Here is a 20,279-nt window from a genome sequence, read left to right as displayed (position 1 = left end):
TGGACAATCCCGTTACCTATAAGAGTGAAGGGATTTAGACACATTTCAAATGATCTACAGAGCATAATAGATGGGGTTGTCCATGCTTAACGATTATAGTCTTTGTCAGTAGTGTAGCGGAATCCTTATGCAGATCTTAGTTGTAATGAAATAGACAAAACAAAACAGCAATACTCTGTCATCAGGAAATAATGGCCAACTCGCCTGAAACCTCAAACTCGTATTTATTAATTTTTAAAAATTTAAATAATTATTTTTATATTAAAATTAACAGATAAAAATAAAAATAAAAATGTTATTTTGTTAATAATATTAAAAAATTAAAAAATTGAATTATTTTTTATTGTAATTTAAATTTTTAATAATTTATTCTAATACAAAATTTAAAAAATAATCATTTTTTGTTAAGGTTTTTTCCGTGACCATAAATTTTTCCATCTCAATAAAGCATAATATTACAAGAGTATCATCATTGCTACCTTGCTTAGCACCATCTAGCAGAATATTATACCAACAAAGGAGAATATTACCATTAGAGTGGGTGATATTATGAGAGCATCTGGTCTGTATTAATTAAAAATTATTCGTTTATTGTTGATATTAGTTTTTTTTATTTGTAATGAAATTAATATTTTAATATAATTTAAAATAAAACAATATTCTCATATTTTTAATTATTATAATATAATACAATAATTATTTATATATATCAAAATAATTATTTATATATACAGAATTTTAGTAGACATAATAATAAATTAAACCTAATAAAAACTTTTATTTTTGGTAATTTAAGCCAAATACACCCTGTATATAATGCAAACTGACTGTCCAAAAAAAAAAAAGTGGGAAATTTGTTTCATAGGGGGGGAAATAGTCCTTCGGCCCTGAAGCAGAGGTAAAGCAACAGCCGTTTCATGTACATCTGAAGCTCATTGATTGAATCCATTTATAGTTACATGGGTCGATGGCGATATGCTTCTTTAATTCTCAGTCGTGTTACCTCAATTTATAAATCACTTCTTGTTCCTCCACACCCTCCAACCTTTGGCCCCGGTTTATTTACTTTGAGACACTTCGGTGCAATCCCATCTCGTGTATCTGTTCATTCCGCCGAATTAGATTCTAGGTCACATGATTTTGACCTTAACTATGAACTGGGAGCTAACGAAGATGAAGACACCGCCAAAATACCCGTCAAAGCTTACTTTCTTTCTACAAGGTTAGCCCTCTGTCTGCAAATTTTTTGGAGAAATTAATTATTATTTTTTTAGTCTAGTTTTATTTTTCTCTTTAATCTGATAGGTCCGTATATAAGCATGTTAGTATTTTATGGATTTGGTTCGTTTGCATTCATATATAAGCATGTTGATATTTCATGAAATGGGTTGGTCTGCATTTAACTTACTCTTGAGTTGATACTCGAGTTATAATTTAAGACCTACCAATTCCATATGGCTTCCACTCTGTTGTGAATAAGTTTCCCGTGGAGTTCTGAGTAAACCCTTATCAAGTTTCACGATTGTTTGTGAATTTGATGTAACAGTGTTCTTTGAAATTGGCTTAGAACTGCACACTCAACTAGTGGAAGCCTTTAAACTCTGAGGTTTTTTTTTTCTTTTTTTTTTGTGAAAGATTATGTCAAATGAGATAAATATAGTGCATGTCTGGCCGAAGTTCTTGTTCGACTTTTGTTTCCCTTTCCTTGTATGCAATTATGCATAATTGATTTAAGTGCCACATTCTTAGAACTGTCATGAATGATATCTCCGATTTGCATTTTTTAACACTATATTTCAATTGCCTGTTTTGTCCTTTGAAGACAATGCTATTCCTATAATGCTTTTGTCTTGTTTGGATTGAAATCTTTGATTTTGAGGTTTTATCTCAGGTATTTTCACGTGATATATATGCTCTTCTCTATGTCCTCTCAATTAAGGGACTCCCTCACCTTTCTCTATTGTTTGGTTTTTATGATGATCTGGCTTCTCAGATTCATGGTTTTGGCAGTATCAATTTGAAGAGCTTGCAAGCTGAGAATTTGAGTGATGTTATCCCCCCTTCATCTCGTTCATCAAATTACATTGCCCTCAGATATTGCAATTTGCCTTCAGAAATTTGTGTAAGACAATTAAGAAATAATTTTTCCTGCAACTTGGTTAAAATCTCGGCATGTTGGCGCTGTTTAATTGTTTTGTTCCTGCAGTTGTTACACCTAAGTATCTACAAAGTTACTTCAGCTCATTCACTGCTGTATAGTTTATGATGTCCCTTATCAGTGATCCCTTTTTCATGATTTTGAATAGTCATAGGGCAGTAGAAGCTTTCATGTGCTTGGTCTTCTTATATGGTTAATTTGAGGCTCTTATAGCCAAACGGAGTGCCACCTTTTAATTATCTGCCACCAATGGCAACCTATGCAGCATAACTATGTTTGGACCAGCAGTATAAAATGTTTTCACTTACACAAGGGCACCAAGTTGATTTATGTATTGTTTTTGGATTTGTACTAGTCTTTTTATGATGGTTTTAATTGGAAATTCTTCCTAGATTCTTAATGTGGTCGGTTTTTCTGGGTGTTATGTAATTTCTGATTTAGGAACTTGGGATCAGGGAGAATGTGAGCCACTGTCGTTACATGGTTGTGTTCCAATATGGATCTGCTGTTCTGTTTAATATCGAGGACCATGAAGTTGAAAATTACCTGCATATAATCCGCAGTCATGCTTCTGGATTGCTCCCTGAGACAAGGAGAGATGGTAGTTTTCTTAAAAAGATTACTTTTTATTGAACGCTATGGATATACAAAAGTTGTGTATCCTTTTCACTTTTGTTCTTATTTGATATCTCTTTAGCCATAGATAAAGTATCCAATAGTTTAACAATCAGTGAACTCATGTAATTTGTGGTCGCCATCAACAATGATGTTCCTTATTTCATGTCACATGTTTGCCTAGCTTTTAATAAATATTTTCTGGGTGCATGTGAAGCTAATATTCTCTTTGGTCCTTGACCCGCTGTATTAGATTATGCCATAATGGAGAAGCCACTCTTGGATGAGGACATGCAAGGAGGCCCAGACTATCTTGTTCTTAAGACATTGGATACAGATAGCATTCGTATTATTGGAAGTGTGCTTGGCCAAAGCATTGCATTAGATTACTTTGTTTCTCAGGTAATTCCTTTTCTGAACTCTAGTTGATCTTTTCATAATGCTATGCTGCCTATTCTGCTGTCTGTATTGTTAAGCCGGTGTCATTGAGTTGCTTGTTAGATATCTCTTTTTCTTCCTTCTAAAATTTAATGCTTGAGTTGTTCAAACTAAAGTTCTGACATTATTGAATGCTTGTCACTTTGCATTGAAACAAAGCCAACCTTTCTAGTAATCGCTTGTGTTCTACAAGTCAGTTTCCATAGGAATTAAATAAAGATTTACTTTGATCTCTCTTTCTCTTTCTCTCAGGTTGATGGTATGGTTCAAGAGTTTGCAGGTATAAATCGTGCAATGGAGAAAACTGGAACTTTCACGATGGATAGGACAAAGCTCCTTCAACTTGTTGGGAAGGCTAACTCAAATCTTGCTGACGTTATTCTCAAAGTTGGACTTTTTGAAAGGTAACTTCTAACTCTTTTATGTGGTTTGACTAGTTTCGAAGTCAACTCTAGTCACTAGATTGTAAGATTCCAACTTGTTCTCTTTAAGATAACCTGTGTACAAGAATAGAAAATAATTATTACACTGTGTTTTCTTGCACTGTCATTTAATGACTCATTGACCACAGTTCTGACAAAAGAGAGGGCAAAAAATGATCTAACGAGATCCATTATTAGGTCAAAGTATACAGATTAGTTGAATTGATGGAATGTTCTTGAATTACATTGTATGGTGTCTCATTTGAAGAATGATGTGGCTTCCAACCTTGATATAACTATATACTGGATTGTTTTAAATATAATATGAATTATGTATATGAAGAAGTTCCACCTTTGTATCAAGCATGCTGTCTTTTGCTTATGTGCATATTTACTGGATGAATTGCCTTTAAGCTTGTGCTTGGTTCACTGAAGTTGATAAAGTTGTTTTACTCGTGATAATTTGTGGACATGATTATTTGCTTTTCCATTTTGAAAAAAAGGAAAAAGAAATAAATTAGAGACATTTTCTTTTCTTCCCTACTTCTCTTATGATTGGGTGAACCCGGATCAGAATAACCCAAAATTTGAGCCATTGGTACCAGAATACTGATGTTATTCATAAGAATGCTTCTGTCTGCCCTCATATCTGTTCTGGTCTTCTCCTATTCAGATCTGAAATTGCTTGGAGAGATGCAAAATATGCTCAAATATATGAGTACCTTCGTGACGAGTATGAGGTTGCACAACGGTTTGGAAATCTGGATTTCAAACTGAAATTTGTGGAGGTATATCTGCTATTATATCACTTAAGGAATGCATATTTCTTTTTTGCTTTCTTGAATTTTAGAGAGCCATATATATTATCTCCAAATTGTTGCATCTGTTTGAGATGAAAAATGATGTATTTTTGATTGTTTACTTGAGGGATGTGATGGAGGGACGGAAACTTGAACTTCTTTAAAAGCACAATGAGTTCACATACTTTAGAAGAATAAAGTTTTTCTTTTGAAAAGAATAGGTTTTATGGGGATTTGAAGTTTGGTATAGGTTATATGGGGATTTTTTTTCTACTTTCCATCAAAATTTATACTTTTATATATATTTTTGTATATTAAACTTCACAACTGCTTAATTGTGTTGTTAGATTAAATTGAAGTGATGACAACAATTACTTGCAATGGCATATGCTTTTGTTAATTATTGTTATGAACTATTCTTGTCTAAAGTGAATTACACCTCTTATTGCAGCACAATATTCATTTCCTCCAAGAAGTTATCCAAAACAGAAGATCAGATCTTTTAGAATGGTGTGTCATTTTCCTTTTGACTCTTGAGAATGTGATCTCAGTATATGAGATTGTTCGCGATTCGACTGGTGCTTCTCTGTGATTCGACAAGGGAATTAGAAACCTTAGGATGACTAAATTAAGTGATTATAGAAAATTCAATTGATTTTTTGAGCAAATCAATTTGTTATTATGTATTTGTAATGAGACAGTGACCACATCAAAGTCAGTTGATTTATAGGGAAACTAATTATTCATTAAGTAATTGTAATAATTCTCCCATTGCTGGATATTACTCCAAAAGATTTTCCTTATTGTTTTGATGAAGTTGCTTCCATAAACAGGAAATAAAAAAAAAAGAGAAGACTAGTTGATGGCAAGTGAATTTGAAATTATTTGAACGTCAGATGAGATTTATGGTTATGAGATGAGATTGTTAACTATTTCTTGCATTATTGAACTACTGTTTCACTGATTTCACAATGTAGAATATTGTTATATTGCTTGGTTTAAGGTCAGTTTGATGAAGTAGGCATAGGATTTTAACTTGATTGTTGTTGGCTTGAGTTCAACTTAAAAAATATTTAAAATATATAATTTATATTTTTATGAACTACATCTTCACAATTGAAGTTGAAAAGTAAGAATTTTTAAGATCATAAGTGTACAATTTTGAACATTTAAGAATTTATTTTATTTATATTTGATCAAACTAAACAACAATGAACTTGAGTTGTTGAATTTGAGCTCTGCTTAACAGTAACTGAGTCAACTCGCAAGTAACACGCGAGTTGTTGTTGAGTTCGTTTGCAGTCCTCCCAGCAGAGGGAGAACTAGATTTAGGCAATAATTTCGGTTTTCATGGCAAATTAAAAAAAAAAAAAATTCTACTGTTTACCGCAGGATAACCTGACTAGCTTATTTTCGACTGTAACATCAAAGAACGAGGAAAAAATAAACACACATTGGAAAAATTACTCTAACGTGACAATTTTGTGATTTCACCATTACAATTAGTATTAACAGTGAAATATGTAGAAACTACGGACTCAAAGTGTAGGAGAAATATAACTCAGAACAAAATATAAACGTTCCCTTAATCATGATTCTGAGTTTGGTAAGCCATTAGCATGATTTGGACGATTCCAGAACTTCCATGGAGTTAAGAATGAATAATCATCTTCCAGGAAAGACGTGAGACGTTCGTAATCTATAATGGGTTCACTCACAAGATTTTGTTCTAGCTTCGATCGATACTCTTTTTCGGGCAAAGTTTGATCTATTTCCGCTTCTCGTACTTGTCTTTCTTGCAGTTGCTCTGGCATGAATTGTATTCCCAGTTCTATCCAATCTTCCTGTCGTCCAAGAAAAGTCGGTGGTTGCTTCTCCAAAGTTTGCGACGGAAGAAAAATATCTTCTTGTTGCTCTTCCATATCATGAGTTTCCAACTGTTGTAGCTTGTCTTCTTGGAGTTTAAGCATCCGAGGAGGGACTGGATTTTGTTGCTGTTGCAGTTTGAGTATGCGGGGAGGTAGAAATCTCTGGTGTTCATGTTGGAGTTTGAGAATGCGGGGAGGGTGACATCTTCCTTTCTTAGCGAAAAGAGGAGGCTGTTCTTGGAGAAGTTTGAGAAGGCGAGGAGGAAGGTTTATTCTTCCCATACCTGCTTTCTCTGTCTTATCTCTCTTGTGAGTACAGTATGTATGAATAAGTTGCTTATATAGAGTTTTATCTATGTTAATCCTAGTAGGAGAATGATTAGAAAGAAGACGACGAGATAAATAAATAAAACTCCTATATTTACAAGGAAATACAAGTTTCCTGATTTTAAAATTTTTACGCACCTTTAATTCACCCTCAATCTTCTTAATTATCTTTTAATTAAAAATTTTATTTATCTTATTATATTCATAAATTGAGAAATTGTTTTCAATCCCTTTTTTATTTTTTTTCCCGCCTTATGGCAATGTTTAGGACAAAAATACCCTTAAATTTAAATAAACTCTATTCACGTCTCTCGTCACTCCATTTTAAAACAGAAGTCTTACCTTCTCTCCATTGCCGGTGGTAACGATTCTATCTTCACTTTGTTTTCATAAACGAGACGCAACAATTTCAAAATTAATTTATGGTATGTCTCTATTTCAATCGATGTTTTGACTAAGTTCTAGTAGATTGAGTTAATGTTTTGTTTGTTTAGGTTAATCTATGTTTCGACAAAAGCAACTTGTGTTTTCTTGCCAAAACTCTTGGTTTAATCAATGTCCGAGTTTGATGGAGGGTGGATCCAATCCAAGTAGGCTCAGATTATGACAAATAAGATAGATACAGTTGATGTCTGGCTGAAGTTCTTGTTCGACTGTTGTTTCCCTTTCCTTGTATGCATAATTGATTTAGGTGCTTTACTCAACTCGGCACTATGATATCTTGGATTCGCTTTTTTTTTTTCTTTTCAAACTGTATTTCAATTGCCTGTTTTCTCCTTAGAAGACAATGCTATTCCTATAACGCTTTTGTCTTTTTTGGATTGAATTCTTTGATTTTGAGGTTCTGTCTCAGGTATTGTTCCTGCAGTTGTTACGTCTAAGTATCTACAAAGATTTTTCAGCTCTTTCACTACTGTGTAGTTAATGATGTCACTTGCCAGTGATCCCTTTTTGAGGATTTTGAATAATCATAGGGCAGTAGAACCTTTCATGTGCTTGGTCTTCTTATATGGTTGATTTGAGGCTCTTATAGCTAAACAGAATGCTAGAATCGTCTTTTAATTATCTGCTACCAATGGCAACCTATGCAGCATAACTATGTTTAGAGACAGCAATTTAAAATGTTTTCCCTTACAAGGGCACTGAGTTGATTTATGTATTGTTTTTGGATTTGTACTAGTCTATTTATGATGGTTTAGTTTGGAAATTCTTCCTAGATTCTTAATGTGGTCTGTTTTTCTTGATATCATGTAATTTCTGATAAAGGCACTTGGAATCAGGGAGAATGTTAGCCACTGCCTTTACATGGTTGTGTTCCAGTATGAATCTGCTGTTCTGTTTAATATCAAGGACCATGAAGTTGAAAATTACCTCACATGTAATCCGCAGTCATGCTTCTGGATTGCTCCCTGAGATGAGGAGAGATGATTAGTTTTCTTATGAAGGTTATTTTTTATTGAATGCTGTGGCCTGTGGATATACAAAAGGTGTATATCCTTTTCACCCTTGTTCTTATTTGATATCTCTCATGTTGATGGTATGGTTCAAGAGTTTGCAGGTGTAAATCGTGCAATGGAGAAAACTGGAACTTTCACAATGGATTGGACAGAGCTCCTTCAACTTGTTGGCAAGGCTAGTTCAAATCTTGCTGACGTTATTTTCAAAGTTGGACTTTCCGAAAGGTAACTTCTAACTCTTTTATGTGGTTTGATTAGTTTCAAAGTCACCTCTAGTCACTAGTTAGTATGATTCCAACCTGTTCTTCTTATGATACCCTTTACAAGAATAGAAAATAATTACTGCAATGTGTTTTCTTGCACAGTCATTTTATTAATTATTGACCTTATATCTCTCTTCAGACGGTTCTGACAAAAAAGAAGGCAAGAAATGTTTTTATGAGATCCATTATTAGGTCAAAGTATACAAATTAATTGAATTGACGAAATGTTCTGGAATTACATTGTATGGTGTCTAATTTGAAGAATGATGTGGCTTCAAAGCTTGATATAAATATAGTTTTAGGGATAATATGAATTGTGTATAGAAAGAAGTTACATCTTTGTGTCAAGCTTGCTGCAATTTGCTTATGTGCATATTTACTAGATGAACTGCCCTTAATCTTATGCTTGGTTCACTGAGGTTGATAGAGTTGTTTCTCTCATGATAGTCTTCAACATGATTATTTGCTTTTCTTATTAAAATAGAAACAAGAAAAGAAAAGAAAGTAGGGACATTTTGATTTTTCCCTAAATTCTCCTATGATTGGTTGAACCCGGATGAGGATAACCCAAAATTTGAGTGATTGGATACAGAATACTGAAGTTATATTCATGCAAAATGCTTCTGGCTGCCCTCACATCTGTTCTAGTCTTCTCTTATTCAGATCTGAAATTGCTTGGAGAGATGCAAAGTATGCTCAAATATATGATTACCTTCTCGAGGAGTATGAGGTTGCACAACGGTTTGGAAATCTGGATTTCAAACTGAAGTTTGTGGGGTTATATCTGCTAAAATATCACTTAAGGAATGCATATTTCTTTTTTGATTCCATGAAATTTAAGGAGCCATATATATTATCTCCAAGTTGTTGCATCCGGTTGAGATGGAAAAGGATGTAGTTTTGGTTGTTTACTAGAGGGATGTGATGCAGGGACAGAAACTAGAACTTATAAGCATACTGAGTTCACATCTTTTAGAAGAATAAAGTACTTCTTTAGAAAAGAGAAAATATAAAGTTGAAGATTTATGATATACCAATCGTGTCTGGTCAGGGTTATTTAAAGTTTGGTAATATGTTATATGGGGAGTTTTGTCTACGTTCCCTCAAAATTTTTATCTTTATACATATTTTTGTATATCGAATTTCGCAACTGCTCGAGTGTGATGTCAGATTAAGTTGAAGTGCTTTTGTTAATTATTATTATAAACTCTTCTTGTCTAAATTGAATTACACCTCATTTTGCAGCACAATGTTCATTTCCTCCAAGAAGTTTTCCAAAACAGAAGATCAGATCTTTTAGAATGGTGTGTACTTTTCCTTCTGACTCTTGAGAATGTGATCTCAATATATGAGATTGTTCGCAATTCAACTGGTGCTTCTCTGTGATTTGACAAGGGAATTAGAAAATTTTAGGATGACTGAATGAGTTGATTATAGAAAATTCAATTGAATTATTGAACAAATAAATTTGTTATTAAGTATTTGTATAGTGACTATATCAAAATCACTTGATTTATAGGGAAACCAATTATTCATTATGTAATTGTAATAATTCTCACATTGCTGGATGCTACTCCAAAAGAATTTCCTCTTGTTTTCATAAATAGAAAAAAGTTGGTTAGTTGCTGGCTAGTGAATGTGAAATTAATTATCTTATCAGATGAGATTTAAGGTGATGAGATTGTTAACTGTTTTTTGGATTATTGAACAACCTTATAATGGTAATGGTTTAGGAGTGCAAACTAGACCTTGGCTTGATGGAATAGAAGGTTTGAGTTCAAACTTCTGAGCTAGGTTGTTGCCAGCTTAAGCTTGAACTCAAGTGTGAAAGTGAGTATGGTCAATTTGGGAAATTATTATGTTAAACCCCTCTAAATTATATATTTATCAATTATTTTTATATTTTAAATCGGAAAATAAGATTTTATTGATACAAATATAAAATTTTTAAATTTTAAAAATTTATTAATATTATATTCAAATTGAATTATGAACTCGCTAAACTGAGCAATTGGAAGCTCTTCTTAGGTTTAATTATAATATTCGAATCGTTTTATTAAGAATGTGGACTCTGAGGGATAGCATCACTAGCTTATTATTCAACTGTAACATAAACGAAGGAGTCAAAATACACACACATGGAAAGATTACTCTAGCGTGACTACGTTGTGATCTATCTACCTATTACAATTAGTGCTAACAGTGAGATATACAAAAACTAAGGAATCATTCCGTAGGAGAAATATAATTCGGGTTCAAGATATGAACGTTCCCTTTCCCTTTCTCTTGATTCTGAATTTGGTAAGCCACTAGTATGACTTGGACGATTCCAGAACTTCCGTGGAGTTAAGAATGAATAATCCTCTTCCAGGAAAGATGTGAGACGTTTGTAATCTATAATGGGTTCACTCACAGGATTGGCCCAAGTTTGTAATCTATTTCCACTTCTAGTAGTTGTCTTTCTTGCAGTTGCTCTGGAAAAAATATACTCCCACTTCTATCCAATCTTCCTGTCGTCCAAGAAAATTCTGTGGTTGATCTTCCAAAACTTGCGACAGCGGAAAAATATCTTCTTGTTGCTCACCTTCAATATCATGGGTTTCCAACAGTCGTAGCTTGTGTTCTTGGAGTTCAAGCATGCGAGGACGATCAATATATGTTTCAGTTTCCATCATTAATGCTTGATTTTGCTGTTCATGTTGGAGTTTGAGTATGCGAGGAGGAAGACATCTTCCTTTCTTGGTGAAAAGAGGAGGCTGTTCTTGGAGAAATTTGAGAAGGCGAGGAGGAAGGTTTCTTCTTCCCATATCCGCTTTCTCTGTCTTATCTTTCTTGTGAGTACAGTATGTATGAATAAGATGTTTCTGTGTTAATCCTAGTAGGAGAATGATTAGAAAGAAGAAGAGATAAATTAAACTTTCCTATATTTACAAGGAAATACAAGTTCCCTGATTTTGAAATTTTTACGCATATTTAATTCACCCTTAATCTTTTTAATTAATCTTTTAAAAGTTTTAATACAGTTACCATATCAAAATCAATTGATTTATAGGGAAACCAAATTATTCATTATGTAATTGTAATAATTCGTAAATTGCTGGATATTACTCCAAAAGATCTTCCTTTTGTTCAAATGAACTTGCTTTCATAAATAGAAAAAAATGAAATGGTTAGATGATGGCAAGGGAATGTGAAATTATCTGAACATCGGATGAGATTTATGTTGATGAGATGATATTGTGATCCATTTCTTGCATTATTTGAACTACTATATCACTGATTTCACAATGCAAAGAGTCTAAGGGTGCAAATGAGCCGAACTGAATAATATTTAACTTGAATTTGGTTCAATGGAGTACCTTTAGGGTTTGAACTCAACAAACTCAAACATTGTTAGCTTGAGGTTAAGAGTGAAAGTTTGGGTTTGAGTTTGAATTGAAAAATAGTTAAATTTTGTAATTTGTAAGTTTATTAATTACTCCATAATAATCAAATTTACTCTAACGTGACTATGTTGTGATTTAACAATTACAATTAGCATTAACAGTGAAAACAAAGGATTCATACAGTAAGAGAAATTTGACTCAGCTTCAAATATTAACGTTCCCTCTCCCTTTCTCTTGATGGTAAGCCAATTTGAACAATTCCAGTACTTCCATGGAGTTAAGAATGAACAATCTTATTCCAATTCCAGGGAGTTAAGAATGAACAATCATGTTCCAAGAAAGACGTGAGACGCGCGTAATCGATGATGGGTTCACTCACAAGATTTTGTTCAAGCTTAGATTGATACTCTCTTTCCGCCGAAGTTTGATTTATTTCCACTTCTAGTGGTTGTCTTTCTTGCAGTTTCTCTGGCATTAGTTGTATTCCCACTTCTATCCAACCTTCCTGTCCTCCAAGAAAAGCTCGTGGTTCATCCTCCAGAGTTTGCGACAGCCGAAAAATATCATCTTGATGCTCTTCTATATCATCAGTTTCCAACTGCTGCAGCTTGTCTTCTTGGAGTCGAAACATGCGAGGAGGTATAATATATCTTTCAGTTTCCCTCATTGCTAAATTTTTCTGTTGTTGGAGCTTGAGTATGCGAGGCGGTAGAAACCTTTGGTGTTCATGTTGAAGTTTGAGTATACGAGGAGGAAGAAATCTGAAACGAGGAGGCTGTTCTTGGAGAAGCTTGAGAAGGCGAGGTGGGAAGTTTCTTCTGCCCATATCTGCTTTCTACGTCTTCTATATCTTGTGATCAAAGTAAGTATGAATAAGTTGTTTATATAGAATTTTATTTGTGTTAATCCTAATAGAAGAATGATTAGACAGAAGAAGAGATAAATTATACTTTCCTACGTCTACAAGGAATCACAAGTTTCCTGATTTTGGTTCAAGTTAAGGTCCTCCTGCATCGACGACATGAATTTCTACGCATACTTATCTTCCCCAACCTTTATATTCAATGCAATACTTAAAACAAGCTTATTTAAGCCCAATTTAGATAAATTTGAAATAAGTTTAATTCAAATAAATTCAAATTCCAATCCTAATTTTAAAAGTATTTGACTTATCAAACTTATAAATAAAAAATTTCACTACGAATTAATTAAAATATATCATTTTGATTAATACATATCAAAACAATGATATATTAATTTTTTTATTTGATTATATTAGTAAATTAAACTCAAATAGTTTTGAATTGAATTTGACCCGATACAAATCCTTCCTTGTTCAATGATAATATCAAATGTTTTCTATTTCTTTAAGCAAAATGTAATTTTAAATCTAAATACACTCTATTTACGTCTCTCTTCGAATAAAAATCTATTCAACGATAATTTCTCTTTCTCTTTACTTTATTTTAAAACAATATGATATCTTCTCTCTGTATTTAGATTTAAATATCTAATAAATACAAAAGATTTGAGATTTAGGCCCTCTAATTCTTGGCATCAGGCAATGATAATCACAATTAACTCAAAACTCTTGGACTCTAACAGCATTCTGGGGCATTAAAAAAGCATCCTTAGCCTTAGATTTCTTAACTCCAGCAGTGAACCACACCTTATCAGACTTGTAGTTCTCCACTGCCACACTTGTAGTTACCTTAACCCACACAATTATACTGAGTCTGGCAAGAATTTTGACTTGTTTTGTAGCCCTTGAAAGGAGAAGTAAATTTTCAACATATAATTATATCAATTTGTTTAATTTAGGTGACAGTAATTCTCAAATACTCCTTTTGAGAACCATTAACCGTGATCTATTTTGAAATTTCTTGGATTCGTTTTACAGTTCACCCTTAAATATAGAAAAAAACTGGAAATTCTATGGCGGGTCAATGAAATTGTTCGAAACAGAAACAAAAGTTAATGGTGATGTTTATTATACTAGAATATTTTTGGAAGCATGTATAAATTCAGGGCAATAATCTCAGTTTTCATGGAAAATTACCCAAAAAAAAAAAATTCTATTGTTTACCAAGGGATAGCATCATTAGCTTATTATTCAACTGTAACATAAACGAACGACACATTGGAAAAATTACTCTAACGTGACCATGTTGTCATTTAACTATTACAATTAGTAGTAAAATATATAAAAACTAGGGACTCATACTGTAGGAGAAATATAATTCGGGTTCAAAATCTGAACGTTCCCTTTCCCTTTCTCTTTGATTCTGAATTTGGTAAGCTGCTAGTATGATTTGGACGATTCCAGAACTTCCATGGTGTTAAGAATGAATAATCATCTTCCAGGAAAGATGTGAGACGTTTGTAATCTATAATGGGTTCACTCACAGGATTGGCCCAAGTTTGATCTATTTCCACTTCTAGTAGTTGTCTTTCCAGCAGTTGCTCCGGAAAAAATTGTATTCCCACTTCTATCCAATCTTCCTGTTGTCCAAGAAAATCCTGTGGTTGATCTTCCAAAGCTTGAGACGGCGGAAAAATATCTTCTTGTTGCTGATCTTCAATATCATGAGTTTCCAACTGTCGTAGCTTGTCTTCCTGGAGTTTAAGCATCCGAGGAGGGACTGGATTTTGCTGTTGTTGGAGTTTGAGTATCCGAGGAGGTACAACCCTTGGGTGTTCATGTTGGAGTTTGAGTAAGCGAGGAGGAAGACATCCTCCTTTCTTAGCGAAGAGAGGAGGCTATTCTTGGAGAAGTTTGAGAATGCGAGGAGGAAGGTTTCTTCTTCCCATGTCCGCTTTCTCTGTCCTGTCTTTCTTGTGAGTAATGTACGTATGAATAAGAGGTTTATATGGAGTTTTATCTACGCTAATCCTAATACGAGAAGAAGACATAAAAAAACTTTCCTATATTTACATGGAAATACAACTTTCCTGATTTTTAAAATTGTACGCTTATTTAATTTACCCTTAATCTTTTTGTAATCTTTTGAAAATTCTATTAATCTTATTATATGGAGGCTTTGCCTGGTTAGAGGCATGTTCATAAATTGAAAAATTATGTTAAATGTGTATTTCTCATCAAATAAAAGTCTTGTCCACCTTCACTCCATTTTAAAACAAAAGTCTTATCTTCTCTCCATCATAGGTGGCAATCTTTGTATTTCTCTTTATGTTGAGTGAACTTTAACATATAAATTAATTAATTTTGTGTAATATAAATTTTGATTATTAAATAATCCCATATTAAATAAAAATAATATAAATTTCAATTTGCTAATCTTATAAACCCAATATATTTTTACACTCAATTTTTGTAAACAAGAAGCAAAAATGTCAAAATAAATTCATGGTATGTCTCCATTTTAATATCTAATCGGAACCTATACTTTGTTTAGTATTAACAAGATTGTTTGAATAGGTTAATATGTGAGTAATCTGTAAGTTTGTTGTTTATATAGGATTTTATTTGTGATTATCTTCTATATGGGAGAAGGCTCAGAAGGAAACAAGGAAATACAACTTCTCTAATCTTGATTTAAACAAAATCCCCCAATGTTTTTTATTCTCTAATGATTACAAAAGATTTAGGCCATCTGATTATTTGGCATCACACAATGATAATCAATATAAACTCAAAACTCTTCTACTCTAACAGCATTCTGGGGCATTAAAAAAGCATCCTTGGCCTTAGATTTCTTTACTCCAGCCGTGAACCACACCTTATCAGACTTATAGTTCTCCACTGCCACACTTGTTACCTTGACCCACACAAGGACCTTTGTCTTCATTCCTTCGATACCTGTGAGCTTTCCCCTTATTAGATTTGCCTTCAGTCGTGTTGCATACCTTATAACTGTGGAGTCTTTGAAGCTCACTTCACATGTAGATGGCAAGTACACAATCAGCTTGGCCTTTGTTTCATCAAATTCATAACAGATTATGTTCTGGGGAAAGAGGCCTGGCGGTAGGTTGTACTCTCGAAGCAGATCAGGCAGGCTTTTCGTAGGTTTTCCTATGGGTTAAAAACAAACACATGAGCATCTTGCTATCACTATACAAGCCTTATTATTTGAAAGAACGAAAATTATTTCTAAAAAGTTATCCTCTAGTTTACACAACCCCTGCATGCTCAACTCAAGTATCACCTCATCTAAAGAGTAAAAAGCAAAAAGACTGATCAGTTACATATTAAAGTTTTGATTATATTCATAAAGTTTGATTTTATTAAAAAAAAAAATCTGTGTTGTTAAAATGGAATCAAAGGATACATGAATGAAATACTACTTCAAGTGAAGGCATGGCAAAATTTTCTATCTCTTAGGCAAAATGCAGCACCTTACAAGGGGCTCTTAGTGATAACATCACAAGTAAATGAAGAGGTTACTAAGCATATTTGAAGAGAAAGATACATCACAGTTAACTTATTTCATGAAGGACTGAAATATTTATCTTATTAGTTAACTTTTCTTGCATAAAAAATAATAACTGTAATTAAGTTGTGTCCTGGCATATCAGAACTAGGTTATGGCTTCCACAAATGATAGGCAGCAGCAACATAATCTCCCTCTATGTACTCTGTGGTGATTTTGATACATGATACCAACTAATATCTACCCTAACACATTCCAACTTTATCAAAAGGCTATAGAAAATGCAGTCTTCAGAACATTGAAAGGGAGTTTGTATTGCGGCCAATTGTAACTTTCAGTGTGTAAAATTGGTTTGGCTATAATTAGTCATTCATAAAGCAAATTATGTATCTATAATTAAGACTAGCAAATGAAAGAGAAATTCAGTAATGAACCTTTCAGCTTGTTAAAAATCCATTTTGCCTTCTCTTCAACAGTACTTGAGATAGTCTGCAACAGTAAGGAAGATTTTAGATATATATATATATATATATATCCATCCAAAATGATGACCAATTTCATATAAAAAAAGGTAAAATTGTTCTTGTTTCATTTCAATGTTCATAATATGATTAGCAAGTTATAAATTTTGATACTATACGGTGTTAAGTATTCCAGTTGTAAACTTACACCTTGGCTGACAAACTCAATTGACAAGTGTAGCTCTGACATTTATGAAATGACTTCATACAACAAAATAAACTTACCCAAAGAGAAGAGGAAAATAAGATAACATAAAAGAACATGACAAATCATCATCCCAGGGCCTATATAATGTGACTGTCTATGTAATTGACATCTATATGCAAAGATAGAAATTTGAATAATTTCATACGGATTAAGTTGAGAATTTGATTTGTCATTCAAATGATATTCCAGAGCTAAAAAAAAAAAACACCATTGCTCTCCTGCCCTTCATAGTCGGTCAGCAACAACATTTCACTGTTTCGTCAGGGATGAGAGATCGTGAGGAAAATTCTAAGAATCCAAACCAAATGAAGTCATTTAAATCGGTTTAATACAATTTTTCAAAAGAAATCTCATTTTTCCAGAGCCCAATGGATCAATTTTTTCTATTTCCCTTGCTTTCAATAGTCAGTTTTCTGAAAACTTTATGAATTTGCATACCAGCAGAAGTTTAACAACAAAATTGGAGATGTGATTTCATTTTATCCTTTACAAAAAAAGCCCGATTGACAAAAAGAAACCCTTTTGTTTTTGATAAAGAAGCCTCAGCAGAATAATGCCATAAACATTTAAAAAAAAAAAAAAAAACCAAAACAAGCCCAAAAATTACCAAATGCAGCAGTTAAATCACAGTGTAAGTTTCATTCCTTATCCCGATTTCCTTTGTATAGAAAACCCATCTCCCAATTCTTCCTATTTCAACAAAAAACCGCAGATCTCACACTCCACTAAAATTCACACATCTCCTAAAACCAACAAAACCAGGAAAAGAGGTTAAAATCTGTACTCACATTGATGTCTTGAGAGATATTAGAGAGCTCCTCCTTAGCTTTCTTAGAGATCCATAAGCTCCCAACCTTTAAACTATTAACAGTTGTGAGTGCTTTTTCCATTTCCTTGTCTCTGCAGATCTCACTCTTTAACACTCAAATGTCAAGTGAGTGAATCCAACAGCAACAGCAACGGCAACTATCGTTTGCACTTAAGCCAAGTCATACACTTATATACACATGTACATACAGGAACAATAATCTCAGCCAAACTGTGCTGTGAAAATAGCGGCGCTCACTGTTGATGTATGACTAAATCGAAATGACAATTTTAACCTTAGTGAAGTTCATTATTATCTTATATATTTTGGAAATTTTCTTTTTCGTCCCTAGAAGATGTAACGTTAAAGTTTAAGCAAAATCAGTATCAGATAAAAACTGAAAGAGCATTTTATTTTGAAAAGAAATTCCCATACACAAACACTTTGAGTTGACATTCATATACCCATTTTGGATAATAGCTTGATGTTCAATCACTTGTGAACCAAAATGTAAATGCTGGAATAGGTTGGCTGTTGACAGAAAGGCAAAAAGAGAGATGGGTAAAGTCCAAAAGGAGAAATATTTGGGTAGAAATCTTGGGGCCAAATGTTCATGTTCCACATGGTGGGGTAAAGTAGATGCATTTTCCAGCTCAAAAGTTTAGACATAGGAGAAAATTTTCTTAGCTTTTATAATAATATAAAATAATGTGTGTCTAATTTTGAGTATTTTTAAAAAATATATATAATATATTATTATATTATATATTGATCATGAATTAAGGATATAATAATATATAATCGAAATAACAAATTCCATCTTTTAATTTTTTGGATACTCTTTAGAAGTTTTATCACATCCGTAAGAATAAGACCCATAAACAAAGTCAAGTGCACACACTTTAGCCTGGCTTCATTCGAGCATTTTGTTTGTTGGTGCCCCCTGAGCCTTCAAATGGCCTTTTATGCGCGCATTTGGCCTTGCTTCCAAGTCTTGATTTGAAGGGTGTGATAGGTTCTCATAGCCATGCTTACTGATTCATCTACTTTTCAAATTCCACGTCTAGCTTCTTCCATTTTTTTTTTTTTAAATTTTTAAATTTTAGTTGTATATTGCAATGTAATTTATTAGGTGAAATATATGGAAATAATGTTTGAATCCCACCAGCTGTAACGATAGATTAGACAATCCATTTGACTGATTTTTCATTATAATTTAAGGGTCCATTCTTTGTCCACTCTAGAACGAGCGCTGATACAAGTGAAATTGGGCTTCTTTCAGCCTAGACGGCAGAGAGTGATGTGAGCCCAATTAGGCTTGCTCTCAATTAGTTTTTTCAATTATCATATAATCTCCAAGTAAATCATAATTAACAAATAAATAATATACATTGTCAAATTTTATTAAGAAAATCTCTGCACCTGACAAAACCTGACTAACCAAATTACAAAATTAATCAACCAACCTAACCCTGGTTGACCATGAATTTCTTGGCCTTCTTGTAAGCATCCCTAAAGTATCTCTTCAATTTAACCATGTCAAACTTAACATTCTGGGTCTTCAGGTAGACATCCATAAGTTCCCATCTTCCTCTCGTCACTGCTTCTGGGTTTGTAAGCACCGTGTCATTAGCCCCATATATTTCTGCCAAACTACTTTCCTCTCGTTCAATCTTATACTCCATATACTCTAACCCCAAAACCCTAGCTGGGTTTCTGAAATACGTATCTGCTAACCACTGTGTCCCAATTGGCACCACCTGCACTAGCACAGACCCTCGCCTGAGAAACAAGAAGTGTGTCAATGCTGCACCATGCACCCCAAACATTGCATGACTTCTATGAATCAGCTTGAACGATTCCGCCAAGGAAGTGTTTCTTGTTGGTTGAAAGATGGTTACATCAAACCCCACTTCCATAGCTGTCTTTTTAACTTGTTCAAGGTTCATAATCATGCGGCCATCCTTAGGATTTCTATTCACAAAAACGAGCCTGGGCCTTGAGGCAGGGCGCCGGCTAGACGATGAAGTTTTATCACGATCCTGGCTATAAGCTTTTTCAACAATGGCTTGGAAATCAAGAAGCGTTTTTGAGTTTGGTAGCAATTTCGGATCAACCATCATGGGCTTATGTTTAATGAGGCCTACAGTCACTGAGGGAAAGCAGTGGGTGATTGTCTCCTTGTCCATGTCGATGATCGGATGGCGACTGAAATGAGTGAGTAATTCTTTATACTTTCGGCCCCACCAATCTTTATAATCAGTGATCAAAAGAATAACATCGTCTTGATGATGATCAGGGAATAAAGAATTGAGGGTGATGTAGAGGGGGATGAAGCCGTCCATAAAATCATGGAAAAAATTTCCAGTATACCCGCCTGTGCTGAAAACAAGTGCAGGAGTATCGTGTGTGACTCCGCACCTGCAGACGTCTGAGGGAGCTGTGGAGAGAGTGACTTCTTTTACCAGGGACATTGCGCTCTTGTCCTTTAAACGAGGGTAAGGTCTGGTTTTTATCAGTGAAGATGAAGAAGCCAAATTCAAATTGGCGACATCCATGGACAAGAATCTGGCTCTTACAGGGACGAGGAGTGCTGGACCGTTGATTGAGCACTGTT

At 33.7% G+C, this 20,279-nt stretch overlaps 2 protein-coding genes and 1 long non-coding RNA gene across 3 annotated transcripts; 2 read left to right on the top strand and 1 right to left on the bottom strand.

Moving 5' to 3' along the window:
* Positions 1 to 829: 829 nt before the first annotated feature.
* LOC123213108 (protein RETARDED ROOT GROWTH, mitochondrial) lies at positions 830 to 5,245 on the top strand. The gene is made up of 7 exons (XM_044632467.1): positions 830 to 1,222; positions 2,011 to 2,122; positions 2,600 to 2,759; positions 3,027 to 3,175; positions 3,464 to 3,615; positions 4,307 to 4,421; positions 4,885 to 5,245. The coding sequence occupies exons 1-7, from the start codon at positions 960 to 962 to the stop codon at positions 5,023 to 5,025; spliced, it is 1,092 nt and encodes a 363-aa protein (XP_044488402.1). The 5' UTR covers positions 830 to 959; the 3' UTR covers positions 5,026 to 5,245.
* Positions 5,246 to 6,953: 1,708 nt separating this feature from the next.
* LOC123215022 lies at positions 6,954 to 9,934 on the top strand. The gene is made up of 3 exons (XR_006501935.1): positions 6,954 to 7,053; positions 8,178 to 8,310; positions 9,594 to 9,934. It is a non-coding gene; the product is annotated as an uncharacterized LOC123215022 (long non-coding RNA).
* A 5,319-nt stretch (positions 9,935 to 15,253) lies between these two features.
* LOC123213243 (uncharacterized protein At5g01610-like) lies at positions 15,254 to 17,957 on the bottom strand. The gene is made up of 3 exons (XM_044632636.1): positions 17,643 to 17,957; positions 16,560 to 16,614; positions 15,254 to 15,767 (listed from the first exon to the last, which is right to left on the bottom strand). Exons 1-3 carry the CDS (start codon positions 17,742 to 17,744, stop codon positions 15,388 to 15,390), a joined length of 537 nt encoding a protein of 178 aa, XP_044488571.1. The 5' UTR covers positions 17,745 to 17,957; the 3' UTR covers positions 15,254 to 15,387.
* Between the last annotated feature and the right edge of the window lie 2,322 nt (positions 17,958 to 20,279).

The sequence above is a fragment of the Mangifera indica genome, chromosome 4 (genome assembly GCF_011075055.1).
Source record: "Mangifera indica cultivar Alphonso chromosome 4, CATAS_Mindica_2.1, whole genome shotgun sequence".
In the NCBI taxonomy this organism is placed as follows: domain Eukaryota; kingdom Viridiplantae; phylum Streptophyta; class Magnoliopsida; order Sapindales; family Anacardiaceae; genus Mangifera; species Mangifera indica.
This window is presented reverse-complemented; position numbering and strand designations above follow the sequence as displayed.

Coding starts and splice junctions, on each gene's coding strand:
- LOC123213108 (XM_044632467.1), top strand. CDS start 960: ATGGGTCGATGGCGATATGCTTCTTTAATTCTCAGTCGTGTTACCTCA. Junction 2,760..3,026: donor CCCTGAGACAAGGAGAGATG/GTAGTTTTCTTA, acceptor CCGCTGTATTAG/ATTATGCCATAATGGAGAAG. Junction 3,176..3,463: donor TAGATTACTTTGTTTCTCAG/GTAATTCCTTTT, acceptor TCTTTCTCTCAG/GTTGATGGTATGGTTCAAGA.
- LOC123213243 (XM_044632636.1), bottom strand. CDS start 17,744: ATGGAAAAAGCACTCACAACTGTTAATAGTTTAAAGGTTGGGAGCTTA. Junction 16,615..17,642: donor ATATCTCTCAAGACATCAAT/GTGAGTACAGAT, acceptor TTACTGTTGCAG/ACTATCTCAAGTACTGTTGA. Junction 15,768..16,559: donor GATTTTTAACAAGCTGAAAG/GTTCATTACTGA, acceptor TTTAACCCATAG/GAAAACCTACGAAAAGCCTG.